At 28.5% G+C, this 19,252-nt stretch overlaps 2 protein-coding genes across 2 annotated transcripts; both read left to right on the top strand.

The window, feature by feature from the left end:
* Positions 1-972: 972 nt before the first annotated feature.
* On the top strand, positions 973-8,706 carry LOC119688495 (kelch-like protein 12). Its single transcript, XM_038103171.1, has 4 exons — positions 973-1,049; positions 1,183-3,081; positions 8,139-8,445; positions 8,529-8,706. Exons 1-2 carry the CDS (start codon positions 1,009-1,011, stop codon positions 2,852-2,854), a joined length of 1,713 nt encoding a protein of 570 aa, XP_037959099.1. The 5' UTR covers positions 973-1,008; the 3' UTR covers positions 2,855-3,081; positions 8,139-8,445; positions 8,529-8,706.
* A 4,653-nt stretch (positions 8,707-13,359) lies between these two features.
* LOC119688496 (pickpocket protein 19-like) lies at positions 13,360-19,252 on the top strand. Its single transcript, XM_038103172.1, has 7 exons — positions 13,360-13,586; positions 15,215-15,253; positions 15,343-15,988; positions 16,052-16,201; positions 17,345-17,531; positions 18,620-18,865; positions 18,930-19,252. Exons 1-7 carry the CDS (start codon positions 13,360-13,362, stop codon positions 19,118-19,120), a joined length of 1,686 nt encoding a protein of 561 aa, XP_037959100.1. The 3' UTR covers positions 19,121-19,252.

A 19,252-nucleotide genomic window follows, 5' to 3' on the forward strand; every position in this document is an offset into this window, starting at 1 on the left:
TATTAGGATTCCTCGATATATTAGAACAACAGACATGCATAGAGATCTAAGGATCGACTCAGTAAAAAAATATATCAAGGACAGAGCCCTAAAATTATTCACAAAAGTCGATACGTTTTCCAACCCCGCCCTAATAAACCTTAAGTCCACCTAAGGACGCACAGGAAGATATGCTGAACTACGGTTCGTCATCACTTTAAAGATAAATAAACGATAATAATTCTAGCCATAAAAGAGTAAAAGTACGCATAGCACTAAGTCAAACCACAAGAACGACAACAACAACAAGAACAATAATTCAGTGTTGTTGTTTTGTTGAATTTGTGGTATACATAAGATCTACATATACTGAAGTGTATTGGCACTTTGTAACATTATGTTAAGCAATGTACTAATTGTGCTAATAATAAATTGCTTAACATAATATAACATACAGTTTGGATCAATACCGACAACAGACGATCCAGACCGGTGCTACGAGCAGATATTTTTACATTTTATGTTAGAAGAATAGATGCGTCAACCACCATTGACATCGAGATTTGCGACAACTGTTTAAATGTTTTATTTTGTTGAATCCCACCTTTAATATTTGTAACTCCTTGCGTGTGCTATTCGGCCCCATTGCTTATAAGAATGGATTATTCTTTTTGTAAAAGTCGTTCCATATTTCCAGCCGCCACTGAAATTTTAAGACTAATATATCCTTAATTAATAAAATTGTATTTTTTTGGTAGCCATTTCTTTATCTCTAATAGGTTCATATATTCTCTTCTTGTGGCATTTTATTATATATTGCTAACCTTCAATTTTATAATTTTATTAAATAATAATTGATTAATAAATAATTTTTCAAAAAAAAAAAAATAAGTAAACTATTTATTAATGATATTAAATTTATAAATAAAAATTTTTACTTTTTATTCCATAATTAAAGCATTTCAAATATTCACTTAATTAATGATATTTATATTTTACAGTTGAAACCACAGACATATCGAATTCATCATGGATGATGAACCCTCTTGCAGTTCTCAGCAAAGAAAAGAGTAGGTTTGATTTCTAAAATTTTAATATTTGAACTAACCTAACCTAATTCTCTTTGTAATGTTGATATTAGACTCTACATATTTTATTATTTTTACTGTTTTTAATCTCCTGATTATTTTCACTCAAAAATAGCAACATCGCTCCACCTCCAGAAAAAAGTATTATTGAAAGCAACTCAAAATCTTTATACGAAATGGGATTTCGCAATTCAATTCCAAATTGGAAGGAAGCACAAAAATGTCATAAAAAAAATGCGCATGTAGATCTCTCAAATTTGTTCAAATATGATTCGCCCGGAGATATTGAAATTAAAATTGGAAAATCGGTTTTTAAGTGCCAAAAATTAATTCTTAAAACATATTCAAATTATTTCAAGAAACATCCAAATTTGAGTAGTCTTGATTTATCAGATAAAGACATTAGTCCAGGAGCGTTTGGCATCCTCTACAAGTGGATGATAGATCCTCGTATTAACATAGAATGTGAGGAGCTTATGGAAGTTATAAAGGCAGCCACATATTTTGATGTGCCAGCGTTGATAAACTTATGCTGGAATATATTCTCGAATGAGAAGTATTTTTGCGAGGATTTAGCCTTTATGGTTTACTTTCAGGCACGCCTCTTTGACTTCCCTGAGCTAAAAAATTCTATGTTACGACGCGTACGTAAGTTTTATACACATCTTATTTCAACGCTGGAATTTGTACTCTTAACTGCTGAAGAGTTGAATAATATAATTTCCAATGATTTTATTGAAGTTAATATGGAGAGTGAAGTGTTTTTCTCAATTGTACATTGGGTAAATTACGATTGGGAAACGCGTCATGTTTCTTTAGTAATGTTGATGCGTTCTATTCGATTTACTACAATGCCTGTCACATTCATGTTATACCTATTGAATGATGATCATTGTGATGAATTAAAACAGGTAGTTGAGCATGATGAAGTAAAGAAAATAATCAGAAAGAGTTTAGAGTTCTGTATAGTAAAAGAATCGTGTCATATAAGTGAATTGCCTGCCTTATTGGCGAAATTAGGCTTGGGATACAAACCGCGAAACTGGATTTTTGATCCACAATGTAGTTACCATCACAGAAGCGATTGCCAAAAGAAGGAAGTGGTAACATATGGTGAATTCTTGACCCACATTGAAATAGTACAGAAACAACCGCCTAACTATTGGCAAACATTTATACCTGCAGACGATGCGAAAGCCCAATGCTGCATTGAAATACAGAGAAGTAACAGTGACAACAAAATTTCACAAAAATCTCAACAACGTCGTAAGAACGAGCGTCCATCATCAATTCCAGACAAAACTCAACAACACGGTACTAGAAACTGTCTATCAATAAATTCGGAAAAAATTCAACAACGTGATACCAGCGAATGTCTACCATCAACTACAGACGAAACTCAACAACGCGATACCAGCAAATGCCTACCATCAATATCAGAAAAAACTCAGCAACGTCATAACAGCGAGCGCCTACCATCAATTTCAGAAAAAACTCAATACCGCGGTACCAGCGAATGCCTACCATCAACTTCAGAAAAAACTCAACAACGCGGTACCAGCAAGTGCCTATCGTCAATTTCAAAAAAAACTCAACAATATCATACCAGCGAATGTCTATCATCAATTTTAGAAAAAGTTAAAATAAGTGAAAGTAGCGAGTGTCTATCATCAATTTCACAAAATAGTTCAAATCGTCTTACTAGTAGCTCTCTTGTAACTGATGATAGCTACTTGGAAAGTTGTGACTCGTCCTTCAAATCTTCTGATGGACGTTCTCTACAATAACTTAATTCAGAAATACCAGTGGAAAGAGAGAGAACATTGCTTATATATTACAAACACGATTACGTCTATAATTTTGTTATACTGTTATGTTTTGATTATTGTATAGAGAACGAAAGGAAGGGTGGGTGGGTCTACACCTAATATAACAACCAAAACTTCATCTATAAATTGAACAAAGTTAAAAATAAATATTGTTAATGATAGCAGGATGTTAACGCTAAAAACACGTAAGTGATCAAAAATACTTAAAATAGTTCGATGTTTATTTATTAAAAATTTATAACATATTCCTTGATATATCAAAGTAGGTAGTTATTTTGGCCCAAAGTGAAAACATTTATATGAATATTATATGAATATTATTTATATGAATACCTCTACAGCTTCTAATATTAGATTAAGCGAGCTGGCCACAGACCACATATAGACCACATAATAGACACATTAGTCCCTGGCGATACTACCGTCTATTCAAGGAGTACTTGAAACTCCAATCCTAAAACTCCTCCTCTCAAATTATGAAACCACTAAATATTTTTAGTATGGCGTGATAATGCAGAGGATTAATATAAATACTGTCTATTCTGTTTCTACCTTCTTGCATGTCCCCCATATGTAACTCATATCTTAACTACTACCTTGTGTGTTTGTATTGCTAGTAGACTATGGTCCGTCAGCAAACCTGTGATAGCTTTCAATCGTTCCGTGACAATGCTAGAAGTTTGATGTGCACATCATTTTTATACTTTAGCAGCTGGTTAAGCAACTTTATTTCACCGTCTTTTCATATCATTATCAATTTTATTATGCAGATTTTCATTTTCAATGCTTTTATGTCATAGTATGCTATAGCTACCCTATCATTCTAAAAAAATTATTTTCCTGGTTTTAAGAATGCGGATGTGTTACATATAGCAAAGCCTCAAATACTACCTTAAAGCAATTACAGATAGCTCAAAACTTGGCTTTAAGAAGACTGTTTAAGATTCCATGGTATATTAGATCAACAGACATACATAGAGATCTTAGGATTGACTCAGTGAAAAAATATATCAGAGACAGAGCTCTAAAATTATGCACTGAAGTTGATACGCTACTTAACCCCGCCCTAATAATCCTCAAGTCCACTTCTAGATTCTCAGGAAGATATGCTGATTTAAGGTCCGTCATCAACTAAAAAACAAATAAATGATATGATTTCTTAGCCTAGTTAAAGCCTAGTGTGGGGTATTGATAAGCCCCCCAGCCATTATAGAGTAAAAGTGCGTAGTAGCATTAACTCAAGTACAAGAAGAAGAATAATACGTTTAGATGATATATATGTCATAATTATCTGTATCACTGCTAGGCTGTAAATATTTATCTGGGAGTTGTGCTCAGTTTCTGTGCAGTCTAGCACCTGCTACTTTACCTACACCAAAAAGTTCCGCTGAAAAAGCACTGCAATGATAAAGTAAGCTTGAGTGTTCGTCGAATATGTAACTCTGGACAGTAAATTTCAAATGCCACTCCGTTGGTTGTTTTTCAGCTGTCTCTTAGTAATACTATTATAGATTTTTTTTGAAATATTTAAATTTTTATGTTACTGTTCAATACGTTTTTGAAAGTAATTTAACAAGTGTTGGTAAAATATATTTTTATTTTAATTTTCAACACTAAAGGATATTATTTTTTATTATAAATTACTTCTCATTTTTTAATCGAATTGTCACAAAAATAAATATTCGTTTTTTTATTAAACTTTTGCATTACATTATATTTGTCATTATTTATATTAATTATATTATTTTCAATATAATTTTTATATAAATTTTTTTTATTAAATTATATTATGATTTCCATTATATTTATATTTAATTATGTACGTACTTCATTAACGTTATATCAAACATTTATTTTTTATAATTTCATATAAACCATTTATGGTGTGAACATTAATATTATATGTACATAATAATACATATAAATAATTTAACAATATATAATTAAAGTCTTATTATTTAACGAGTTATTAGTTTATTATTTTATTTTTATTTTATTTAAGAGTATACATATATGTGGTTTCCCGTTACTTATTTTTCAACTACTATGAAATCGACTTTAAAATCAAAAGTTCAGCGAAGTTTAAGGTTGACTAATTAATTTAAATATCTAACCGAGAACTAACTATCTTAATAACACTGTGAAATGCCTTTTCTATTTTGCTAATCTTCGATAAAATCTAAGTCACTCAGTCATATGTCAAATCAGGGTATGCAAGCCCTTAAGGTTAATTTTACAATTTTAAAGCAATCAAGACGCTACTGTCCGCATTTTGATATTTGAAGGAATTAAAAATAATTTAAAATACATTATAATCAAATGGCTAAATATTTAAAAATTCTTTCTCTTTAATGCATTACTACAATACATACATATATATGCATAAGTATTAAAATTAATTTTATATGAGATCAATTTCATGGATATTATTTGAATTTTTTCCAATAGGTTGCCGTGAGAAATGCATTTTCAATTATTGAAACAACTTTAATAACAAACATACAAGCTAACGATTCTCTTGTTTTGGGATCTCATCTCAATAATGTTTTTCCGAAGTGTCTCAAAATACCCTTAAGAGTGGTTGTTAACATTTCCTTGAATCTCTAAACTTGATGGTATTGATAAAGTGCTTACGGTTCATTCTGTATATTTGTTCAATTATAATATTTGTTCAATTATATATAAAAGGAATTATCCTTTTCTATTGAATTCGTTCTTATAATAATGATTAAAAACTATATATATGATTATAGAATTTAATATACAAGAAATATATTATTGTTAATTAGGATTTTAGGTAAAATTTTATAATTTTTTGGAGGTGCTGTCGAATTTTTATGAATCAATAATAAATAATAAAATTATATATGATTACTTGTAATTTAAATAAAGGTGTTAAGAGATGGTGATGTGTGGTGTCATAAAATTAGATTCGATAGAATGTCGATAACTTATAGCCCCAACTTGTAGTATCCACGTGATTGGGAAAGATTTAGAAAATGGTTGTTTGAGATTTATTATAGTACAAAAAATAATTTCTATGTTATAACTATGTGTTAATAGGATAATTATTTTTAAATTAATGAATATATAGTGGACTAGACTTATGACTTTTGAAAATCTGTTGATATTGTAGCCACTCGTACAAAAAAAAAGCTGACGTACGAAGGGCTGTATGTTTCATATTTATTTTTATATTTATTTACATTTATTTATTTATATTTATATATTTACATTTATTTATATATATCTATTTATTTATTTTTATTTATTTATATTTATTTATTTACATTTACTTATATATATTTATTTATTTATTTTTATTTATTTATATATATTTATATATTTATTTATATATATTTATTTATTTATTTATATTTATTTATTTATTTACATTTATTTATACATATTTATTTATTTATATTTATTTATTTACATTTGTTTACTTACATTTATACATTTTTGATTTATATATTTTATAATTTAATTATATAGTTCTAACTGTGGATAATCAGATAGATTATAGTTCTGCAGGGCTAAGTATATACCTTTTTGATATATATTTATTTATTTTAAAATTGTTATATATATTTATTCATTATTCATACAGCTTCTTTAGAACTTTAATTTTTTCTTACATTGAACCAAAGAATCTATAGTACAAAGAAGTGCCACGCTCATACAAACGAAATACCCACTTTATTTTGCTGGTGGATTTATAATAAATCCACCCAACCTCATGCAACAATGTTCGATCGAGTCACAACTGGTATGATGTCCATTTTAAACCTATATGTGAGTCGAATAAGGCTGACAAAAGCCCGACTGCATTCGTATTCAATCATACATGCAACCCTCTGTATTATATTATACGCATGTTTGTATGTTTGTTCGCTGTAAAATGTTCAAACGATCAAACAGCATTTCAGTGACGAAGTCAAAATTGTGTACGTTTGATAAGTTTTTGAATTTGATAGCATATGAAACAAAATTACCTGTTTGATATTGTTATGAATTGTAGTGTAAAAACACATTACAAATTTATTTATGTCTCAAATCTGATTTTTTCCTTTTTCTGACTTTTCCAATTTTAACATTTCAATCCGGTGTAAATAGCATTCATGCGCTTCCTCAAACCAGGAAGCATTATTAGTGGATTTAGTGACTTCTATACATTTTTTCAATATAATTTTTCTTATTTTTCTAATAATTTTATTTTCTTTAAAATACTTTTCAAACACTTTTATATAAATCTTAAAAATATTTTTTAAAATAATCACAAAAAGTCACCAAAAATTCAAACTATTAAGAAATAGCTCCTTTTGAGGTAAAATATATGCACAAATGTGCAATAAAAACATACACATTAATATACTGCAGACTTAATGTCTCCAATATCACATTTGTACATACATAATGGTTTTTGTAGTGCATCATTTGTTGCAATAAAAAAAATAATATATTCTATTACTCTTTACTCCTATGATATGGGCCTTTCCAGTACAAGAAGATAAAGCAACAAAGTATATCGACAAATTATTTGAGGGATTTCTTTACCATTCACTTCGTTACTAATCCATGTATATTAATTAAATAGACAAATAAAAACAAGAAAGGCAAAAGAAACAGGCGTATAAAAACAATTGTGGGTTGTAATGAGTTTGAACTGAACATCATACCAGTTGTGACTCGATCGAACATTGTTGCATGAGGTTGGGTGGATTTATTATAAATCCACCAGCAAAATAAAGTGGGTATTTCGTTTGTATGAGCGTGGCACTTCTTTGTACTATAGATTCTTTGATTGAACTATTCTTAATACTATTACATTTTGAATATAGGACACGAATATTCGTTTCAGTCGTTTCGTATAGTCGTTTCAGTTGCACTCACTAACATGTTAGTTAGTATTGTCTTGTTCTAACAGATATGTATCGTACTTTTGCAATAGCTTTATAAACCTATTACAATCTTAATGTAACTTTGTTAACTATATTTTTATATCTAATTACATATTCACTTTATCAAATTTATTTTCACTACTCACAAGCTCATGAACCTAGTTCCAATGCACAGATTTTACGTTAATAAGAAATTGTATTATATTGTATTGTATGTGTGTATAATATACATGCTTTTTTTTCTAGATATAAAAAAATAAAAATGTAATTATATCTAAACAAATATCAATTAAATATTGCTGATATATCAACACAATTAATATTAACTTTATCTATTTCAGTTATATTCAGAAAACTAGTAGAATTTGAAGGAATCTAAATTATAACGAACTCTGTTAAGCGAACATACTCATCTGTTATCGTATAATCTTTTAATATGGCGTCCCTTAATATCAATATCAATTGCTAGTGTTCAGAATTAATCCAGGCTTAATTACTGCATTGCAGTATTTAGCTTATCCTTTACTATTATTTCTGTTAATCATTTTGTTAAACTTGAATGAAATTCTCTAATGCGCTTTGGAAATCGACGTCAAGAGTAATAAATACCTGCTCCCACATTAGCCTGTGATGTCACAACGCTTCTAGGTAAGTGAATTCTTTCGATATATGTGTCAAAGTAGTTAAGATGAAGAACTTTAAGATTTTATTTTTGTTTGCAATATTCACAGCCATTAGATGATCAAATTTTCAGTTGTACAGTATTTAATGGATTTAAATGATAGATTGCGAATAAATCGCGCAAATGTGAGATGAAGTTTTGGATAATTCTCCACTTGAATTATATAGAATTAAAGACTTAAATGCAGTTTTAATTATATATTCAATGTGGGTGATATTATGTTACAATTTCAAAAAGGTAACAGTTTTAACCATTTATAAAGCACATATGCGGATAACTAATTTCTATATATAAATCTAGGTGTTTCTGAACAACTTAACAGCCTACTGTTTACAGCATAACAGTTCACTGTTAAGGCATATAATAATGGTTTGATTAATCTATTACTGAAGCACCCGATTAGTGGCAATATTATGTCTTAAATTATTTGCTATACATTAATGATTTTCTGAGACTTTCTCGTTGAGTTAAATTAATGAATTGATTTATTTAATTAATTATGTTAATTGTGTTTAATATCACGTCAAATTTGGTTGAAATTGTTTAGTGTATATTGGAAATTAACATCACAATTAGTAAATACTTACTGCAATACCAGCTTTTGTTGTCATACCAATTCTAGATAAGTGAGTACTCAATTTATAAATGTTAAAGTCGTAAATTTTGAAATATTCTTATCATTCTTAACAGTAATTAGATGATCAAATTACCAATCACAATTGTCAACAAATCGCTAAAATTGGGAATAGAGTTTTGGACAATTTTAAATTTTAAGTGGTTTAAAATTAAAAATGCAGTCTCAAGTAAATATTTGACATGGACAAAATACAGTAAAATTAAAAACAAATGAACAGAAATGGAAACACTTTGTGATCGATCAGTGTGGGTAACGATCAACTGCATATTTTTGATCAACAATACAACTTTTGAAATGGTTTAGCATACATTGACTACCCACGTCAAGCGCTGTAAATATCTAGAATCATATAAGCCTTGGCTATCATTTTTTAGTGCTATTACCGGTCAATATGCAAAAATATAATACTAGTGTTTCTACCAAAGTTTGAATTTTACTGACCATTCAAACACCAAATAGTACTGTCTACCATGTATTGGAAGTTATCATCAAGAAGAGTAAATACCTGCACCATAAGTTAAGTTTTTGGCTATAATTTTTTTCAGCTGTTGAACTCTCAAATTATAAGTTATAATATATTTTATAAATTTAAAAAAAGGAACACATATATTTTATAAAAATTTTTGACATTGAATTTTGGACAATTTTTGTCTTGTGTTATATATTTAACTAAAATACAGTTTATGCAAAATATTTGACATGGGCTTTACAGTCAAATAGTCAGCAATTTTAAAAAATATACAATTTTTTGGTAATTTAATACATATATAAATATATTGTCTTAATATTTCTAATCAATATTTTTTAGCATTTCATTTTCGTACAATAATCTGGACATACCTGTCCAGTGACAACCAGTCACATTTAACAACGTTTATAACCTCAAATTCATACTTACTGTGCCTTGGATATATGCACTATAATCTGAACATACCTGACCAGTGACAACCAGTCACCTTTAACAACTTTTACTACCTCGAAGTTAGACTTACTGCGCTTTGGTTATATGCACATTTGGGGAATATAATATAGACTGGTTATGTTATGACATATCGAAAAGCATACTACGAGTTTCATGGATATACGAAGAATTGTAGAGTATGATATTGTTTCGATAATCTAAATCTTGACTTTTAAATTTTTTTATTTTGCTTTGAATAGGATACGAGGAAAATGTTTTTTTTTTTTTTTGAAAATATAACTACTTCACTTTATGTCATCAATTAAGTATACTGCAAATGAATAGAAAAGATATATTTCCTATCGAGAAAATTAAGAAAGAAATATAATTGAGTACAAAGATCTGATAATTCTATACAAAACATATGTCAATACTACATCTTTAATCTTAACATACCTTTTTTGTATAGAAACCACAAATATTCAAGTAATAGATATCTAAGGCATATATATCTCCTATATATTCTTAACAACGAAAGTGAAAATTGGAACGGAAGCGAAACTCACAATTGTTCATGATGAAATAAATGTACCGACTCTTGGTCGTCATAAAGCGAAAACAATTCTAATATGGATGAATCATTCATTAACTAAGAATACAGTGAGGAGCAAAGTTGTAAGAAATTATTAAAATACATATCTTATTTAAACCATACCATTAATTTGAGCATTTTCATATTATTTATTAGATGAGAAAGACATCAATGTACAGCTTGCAGAAGATAAACGCTCTATTATTATTCTTATTTCAAAAATATTTTTGAGGACCTACTAAAGCAAAGTAATTCTACTTATATAGCTGAATAATATACAAAGCGGTTATAGCTGGACTATAATAATAAATTATATATTTGTGGCTTTGGAAACTGTCACTAATCATCATACTACTCAGGCCATTGAAATAGAAGTAATACCTATCGCCTGTCCGTTTAGTAAGAACAAGGTTTCAAAAGAAATCAGATACGCCCAACTAAGTAACTTTTCAAGATATAAGCAGTTAAATGTATTAAATCCTTCTATGGAAGTAAATTTATTTGAAAGCATTCTTAGAACCAATTGCTATCTATTACAAATATGAAACTATTTTCGTATGGGAAACATATATAAAAACATCGGATTACTACTCAAAAAGGAAATTATATCATCCGTAACTGCATTAAACGCTTAAAGAAATGTTGTCATACTTGGGTGAAGTAATTCTGTTTGCTTTATGCTCCATGGCGTTCGATAATGCCATATTAATGAGTTACTATAACAGTCTTTCGACAGAGCCACTTAGATTGTTAATTAACAGTATATGTATGTATATGACAATGTATTAAAGATTATGGTATGGAATTGAAAAAAAATTTAAAATTACATTATTACAACATTACAAATATAGTGTTTTACTGCATTTTTTATAGTGTTCTGTACGAAGCATATATATAAATTTTACCTTTTTACAAGAATTAAATGTATAAAATATTAAACTAGCTTGGAACTCAATTTGTATAGAATATTGTTTAGCCTTAAGATCTCTCTTCAAACAGTATTATAATGTGTGTGGTAATACATTGTGCTTGTGGGACTAAGTGGATTGCTACAGTAACCTATCATAATCTGAAGGAATATAAAAATAAACCTGTAATAGGTGTCACGTCTAAGATGTCATTTCTTATGACATTTCTTATAGATATAGCATAATAGTAGTTGATCTATTAAGTTCAACTACTATTAGTTAAGTTGATTACTTTTTATATATACATATAATATATGAAGGCTTGTTTTTTATTATTAACAGCTTTTGATTCTTTTTAGTTCATAATTATATTAATCACCTTCGTACTACCTTTGTGCCAGCATAAAGAATATAGAAAAAAGTTAATAATTGTCTATAAGTTCACATTCATTGTAGAAGGTAGTCGGTATTTATGTATAGCTCCGAAAACAATTAACCCATTGATTTTTTTTTTGGACAATTTTAATAATATCCACATCTTAATGGGTTGTAAGTTCACTTTTACGTCTTTTTAATATTATAAAGTAAAAAATTCTTATTGTAATTATTTTTATTATTATTATGGTAATTATTTTTATTATTATTATTATGGTAATTATTTTTATTATTATTATTATGGTAATTATTATTATCATAAGTCATATCACACGGTTAACGTGGCAAGGTCTATTGTGCCTCCTTTATGGACTTTTAATGTCCTAAGCTCTCAGTCTTACTTCTTTAATGAACTATAATATTTATCTTATTTTATGGAGTTTCGTCTGACAAAACATAAAGCCGGAATAGTGTTATTTGTGTTTTTATATTAATGCAGGGAATGTTTTGAGCAAGTCTCCACTTGTTTATCAGTATTATAAACTAAAAAGTACTCTAATATAATTTGACATTTAAGTGTTATTTTTATTTGCAGTTATATAAAAATACATTTAAATATATGATCTATCTAGAACTCGTGACGTGTTCTAGATGTCCTCGTAGAAAATAGGTGATTATATATAGATCAGTATTTCACAGATAATGGACTTCACATGAGGATTCGAGTAATTAACGTTCCTGAGAGAAACGACAATTATGTATTATTATTATGTTTCTGATAGAGTATGAACGATAAATAGGTTAGAAGATAGATATACTATAAATATTAAACAGATATTATACCTTACATAGGAGTTCGATTAAAGTGACGGTAATCAGTATAAATTGACTTATTAATCAATATTTGATTCTTGTTATTTATTCTACTTCTTGTTATTTATTATTCTATTCTATTATTTCTATTATTATTTCTATTATTAATAATACAATATTAATCATTAAATATTTTATAGTTTTACATGAATTATATTGCGTGTAGCGAAATTAAAGAAATGATATGATCAATATTTTTTATTTCTTATTTTACATTAATTTTTTTTGTTATGGTTTAATTTAACTTTAAATAAAATTCTGATTTTTAGCTTTGGATGATTATAGTATGTTTGATAAGGTAAATATAAATATATTAATATGAAACTCAGTATTTTAATACATTCACCGCTTTGATGGATTGACATAAATGACTTTACATTTTAACAAATTAACAATATGTGACAAGCTAGTAAATTACTATTAATGTCAAGAACAAATACTTAACATTGTCAACAAATTTAATTATAATTGACATTTTATTTAAACTCTAGTAAAGGACATAGGAGTGCTTTATCCATTTACAACAAAATCATAACAGAATATTCGAACTTTGAGGTTTTGGTGGTATAAATGTTGCTCGACGACGGCATAAAAATGTATATTGGAAAGCAAGAACTTTTCTTATCCGATGACAGTGTTTGGGAGTATAAATTAATGCAAAATTTTATAAAACCTAGAAATTCGTTAATTCAAAATCAAAATGTGAGGAAAAACAAAAATTGGAAGCAAATTGTTTCTGACTCAACTGAACAGTTCGGACAGGAAACAACAATCCATGGACTTAATCGTTTAATCACAAAAGCGACTGGAAGATTCGAACGGTAAGAATTTCATAAAATAAAATATATTATATATTTAACATGCAAATCTGTTAATTATATATATATATATCAGTGTTTCAAACTGGAAATATTTTTTCAAACCGTTTAGAATGATGTTATATTTTTATTGAAATGTACTTCACGTATATTGAACTTTAGCACTGTTCATACTATTAATGATGCGATTTTTAATCAACAAAAATTTTTTTTGAATAAATTGCTTAATTTGCAATTAAATGTATATTATTTCATTATATCATGTCTTTTCTTTAATTTCTTAAAATAAAAAAACCAAAATTATTAATAATTTAAAATTAAATATTTTAAATATTAAAATTTAATATTTAGTGCCCAAGTCCTTCTGTTATTAACAGCTACTATAAGCCTTGGCATTGAAGATACCAATTTTGGTGTGGTTTTTGACCTATTATTTGATACTCTTCAGTTTTTTTTTGTTATAATGGGCTTCTTTGAACGTCTATCCAATTCTTATCAAAAAAGTTTAATGTGATTGAGATCTGGAGATTGGGACGGATGCGATAATGTACGCTTTGCGTGAGCCATATACAGACATCATAAATGGAATGTTTCAGGTAATTGTCATATTGGAATGACAATGAAGTAACTATTAGAGTGACTGGTAAACTCCAGACATTTCGGAACTTTCTTTGACATTTCGTTTGAGCATGGCTATATAATATTTTTTGTCTATAATGCTGTCAATGAATTCGAATTCGCCGACAACTGCAGCGGATATGCACCTCCATATAGGCACCATATTTCACAGATATAGCAAGATTATTTTTTTTTGTTTTGCAGTTCGCTGTTTAGTTTTCTCCAAACCGTTTGGCGGAGGTTAGGTCGAAATATATCAAATTTTTTTTTCAGTTGCGAAGATGACATTCTTCTAAAAGTTGATTAGCTTGATTAAGTAATCCTTTGCATAGGATAAATGATTCTGTTGGTTGACCTGCAAAATGAACGATTATTGGTTTCAAGCAGTATCATTCTGACAGTTATGTGGTGAATATTTTTGCCAAACTTTCCCTTAACTTCAGATGCGTTCTGAGTAAAAGAGATTTTTGGGTTGACTGTCTCTCACCTTTGTTTTTATTTTGCTGCGTTTATGACCACTCAAATCTTTAGGGGTCGGCCTGTGTGCTTTGCATTTTGCAATGATGTCGCCCTCTTGAAACACTATATAATGCACCGATTGATATAGAGGTTTCTATACATAATTTTCCTAATATCGGCATAAGATTGGCCTTTATTGTGTACATATAGAATTATTTTCAACTGAGATGCGGCGGTTTATTTATGTTAATTGCTTATTTTGTTCCAAATGGATTGAGTTTATTAATATTTAATGCATTATGACGTTTTTAACAGGTTTTTTCTAGGAAAAAGTTGTCAGATGAATGAAAATATATCAAAATAGTTCATAAGAACCTAAGTGTGCCAATAATTTTGTTCAGCTCAATTTAGTACTTTATTGGTTTTTAATTTTAAAAATTATATCTTAAAATGTAAAGGAATAAAATACATTTAATTGCAAATTAAGTATTTTATCTAAAAAATTTTTTTTGATTAAAAATCGCATCATTAACAGAATAAAAACGGTGCTAAAGTTCAATATGCTCGCTGTGCCAATACTTATGTTCGGCACTGTATGTGTATAATATACATTTATATATATATTGTATATTTTTAAAAATGTACTTTAATGTTTAATGTTTGCATTTGTTTTATTTTTCAGTACCGTTTGGTTTGTTGCTATTTTTCTGGCATTGGGAATTTTAATTTATGTAAGCCTCATTATTGCTGCACGTTACCAACAGAAACAGTTCCAAACTGTCATTGATACGACGAGTTGTCCAGTGTATAAAATACCTTTTCCGGAGTTAACAATCTGCAATCAGAATCGCTTAAATTGGTCACGTTTAGATGAGGCAAAGAAACGTTTTCTTAGTAAGCAACATCAGGCAAAGGATTACGTATCTCAATTATTTGCGGATGTGCTTGCACGTTACGATATGCTCACTTTCGGTAAATTCGATAGATTCGACAATTTAACCACTCAACAACTGAAAACTTTAAATTACATTAATTTCACGTCTGTGGTGGTTTTCATGTCTTGGCGCTGCGACGAGATTTTAGCCAATTGCACATGGCAACGCAAATCCTTCAATTGTTGTGAAATATTCTTTCCACGTAAATCACAGTACGGATATTGTTTGGCTTTCAATTCAATCCTTTCACCACAGGGCTTGCGTAAGCAAACTTTGGACTCGTTTTGGCCTTGGCGCAATGGCGCTGATAGTCCTGGCAGCGGCTTGACTGTTAAGGCTTTAATTAAAGAATATAATCACTGTCCAGCAAATATAAACGATAAAGGAATCATTGTAAGTTGACATTTTTTGATTCAGAAAAAAAAAATTTAATTAAATTTAATTTTAACATTTTAGTCAATGCTCGTGGAACCGTCCGTTTATTTTGATTATCCCATTTCTGTTTCGGCTAATACCAGAACAACAATTTCCATTAATGCTATTATGCATTTTTATGACGATGTTACAAGAAACGTTCCCTCCGATATTAGGGAATGTATATTTGAGGTGAGCACAAGATTATGGATTATTTTCAATACGATTTTGTCACGCATACCAAAACAAAGAAATTTATTTATTAATACTTGTTTAAGTAAAGGAGTTTTTTTCCACACATACGCAATTAATATATTTAGATATAGATTGAAGGACCTAGTAGTCCAGTTTCTTATTCTTAGTTAACTTTCAAATTTATTTAAGTATTGACTCATAAATAAATAAATATTAATATATATTACGCAGCAGAAACTAATAGACTATGAATATAAATGAATGAATTGTGATGGAAATTGTAACCTCTATCAAGATAAAGAGGCCTTACTATAGTGAAGGGATAAAGCCACAACTCTACACTCCTCACATTAGTGTGTGTGCATTAGAACCTGTAAATAGCGTAGTTTGGGCATATTTTGAGATTTGACGTATTTTACCTTGTGACTATATCCTGAATACAAAACGACAATTGCGGTTTTAATCAGTTATCATAATCAGTATGTTTGATATAAATAGTAATTAATTTCTTATGAACAATTTGTAAAGAATATATAAAGCAATGACTGCGTTAGGTGAAACGTCATTAATAACATATACTGTTAATCAATTGAAGATAAATCGGTCTCCAGCTATTTGAAAATATTGTCTTTATTTCTCATTTGAATATAACTACAATCAAACTTCCACAACTCGAAGTACAAGACTTATGTTAAAGACTTATGTTCTTTGTAATTGTATCTAATTTACTCTCTAAACCCTGTTGCATTTTATTTAGTTCGAGTTATAAAAAATTGGAGTTATACAAGTCCCAGTTATGGAAGTTTAACTTTATTTCGTTTTAGTGGAATAAATATTAGTTTGACACAACTAATGAAATTAAAATTCTCTCAAAGAAGCTCTTATTCTTATCCAACTTCTGTTCATTTAAAGAGCGTGTTCGGTCAAAAAAGATCAAATTGTTGTTCCAGATAAATTTAAAAGAAAATTGGTTTTAGAAGAACTGTCCATTTAAGAGAAATATTACGTTTATTAATAAATTCTTAATAGCTATCGAGCTTAGTTGTATGTGTTATATGAAGTCAAACATAACTTCTTTTCTATTTTAATAGAAAAATATTATTTAATAGTCATAATAATACTTATTATATATACTTTCAGAACGAACAGGATAGTCCATACTTCACAACACTTGCGGGTCAAAAATACATGTATGAGAATTGTCAAACTGTTTGTCAACAGGAATATCTAATGACTTTATGCAACTGTACTGTTGATTTATTTTATCTTTCAGGACAATATCCTAGTTGCAAACTAAGTGATCTACCATGTCTGGTACGATATAATGGTGAGTTCAATCAATTTTCAGGTTAAGCCTAGTACTAATAGCTGATTTTATATTTTTTTAGTTTTATATTTTTTATGCGAAATGATTGTTAGTACTAGACTTTAAATTATAAACTTTTTTAAGAGTATTTGTTTAATTTGGTATAAGGCAGAAAACTGAATATATCTTAATGAAATACTGACAGATTGTGGTTGCTAATAAAGGATTTATAATAAGTAAGATCACTGAAGAAACAGTAATATCCTATGATTCATGTGATTTTTATTAATGTTTTGGACATGAAACGGATAAAAGCAACATTTGTTTCGTTAATGGGAAGTTTCGGATAAGCAAACTTCGTGACAATATATAATAGCTTTGCAGCATACTATATACACTATCTCACACTATTCTTCAGATATGGCATCCTGTGACTTATTTCTTTCAAACTCAAAAAGTCACTCACAGAGTAATGTTTTTTTAAGAACAAATAATATAAAAGCGCAATTGCGGAGTGAGCTGAAGACAACTATTCTCTAGGATGAATTATTTTAAGATTGATAAAGAAAAATACAAAATTATTTAATAACTTTGACAAAATTACTAATTTATATTTTTTATTATACCATGAATTGTATTTTAAAAAAACAGATGACAAGTTGCTTTGTTCCCTATAATATTAAATACACATTGTAAATAATTTTTAATCTTATTAACACCATATTTTAAAAGCTCTAGAAATAGGGATCAGTAAATATTTCAACAGGAAAAGATACGTATATTGCTTCAAAAGAAATTTTATACAGCGAAATGATCCTTCGAGTCTCGACTTCTGACTTGAAATCACCATTTCCGATTAAATACTTTAATATCAAAAATTATTTAGTAAATATTTATAGATATTAAAAAGTTATTTTAATATGTTACCAAGTGGACTTTCTGAGCTGACCATACAGATATTTTCATATCGTATAAGCATCTGTAGTGATATTAGAAAATATTTGATAATTTATTAGTCCATATGTAGTTTTTGAACTAACTTTTATTATTAGAACAATTTTTTTGTTTAGATGTAAAAAGCTAATTGATCTCTATCTTCTCTATTTTAGATCGATTGCAGTTTTTTGAACAATTGGGAGAGAATGAATTTATCGATACGAATATAACTGGAATACAATGTAAATGCTATCTGAACTGTTACTCCTTGACATATATAACTGATGTGCGTTCGGTGGTACTGAAAGAGAGCAAAAGGTCGGTCAATAATTCCTTTATTGAATTAGATTTCTTTTATGCGCGTAACACATTAATGGTTTTTAAAACGACTCTTAAGTACACCTGGGTTGATATTTTAGGTGAGATGTCATTTTATATATTTTTTTTAATTAATAAAGTTTTAATAAATATTTGTATTTCCAGTATCTTTTGGAGGAATCATAGCATTATGCTTGGGGTGCTCATTGATAAGTTTCGTTGAGTTGCTATATTTTCTTTTCATGGATGTTCCAAGTTGTCTGTGGCATGAAGGGAAAGAAGCGGAAAAACTTAAAATTAAAGAGCTGAAAATAAAAGAAAATCTTAATCGAATTTTGCACGTTCATAAAAGATAATATGTAATTATCACAAATAATATTTGAAATCTATAGTAACATATACTATCTTGAGTACTCTTTAGATTTGCACAGTTTTTATGTCACTGAGTTATAGAAATCGAAGTACCGCATATATTTTTTATACTTATA

The sequence above is a fragment of the Teleopsis dalmanni genome, chromosome X (genome assembly GCF_002237135.1).
Source record: "Teleopsis dalmanni isolate 2A chromosome X, ASM223713v2, whole genome shotgun sequence".
Classification (NCBI taxonomy): Eukaryota; Metazoa; Arthropoda; class Insecta; order Diptera; family Diopsidae; genus Teleopsis; species Teleopsis dalmanni.

Coding starts and splice junctions, on each gene's coding strand:
- LOC119688495 (XM_038103171.1), top strand. CDS start 1,009: ATGGATGATGAACCCTCTTGCAGTTCTCAGCAAAGAAAAGA. Junction 1,050..1,182: donor AGTTCTCAGCAAAGAAAAGA/GTAGGTTTGATT, acceptor ACTCAAAAATAG/CAACATCGCTCCACCTCCAG.
- LOC119688496 (XM_038103172.1), top strand. CDS start 13,360: ATGTATATTGGAAAGCAAGAACTTTTCTTATCCGATGACAGTGTTTGG. Junction 13,587..15,214: donor GCGACTGGAAGATTCGAACG/GTAAGAATTTCA, acceptor ACGGTGCTAAAG/TTCAATATGCTCGCTGTGCC. Junction 18,866..18,929: donor CACCTGGGTTGATATTTTAG/GTGAGATGTCAT, acceptor TTGTATTTCCAG/TATCTTTTGGAGGAATCATA.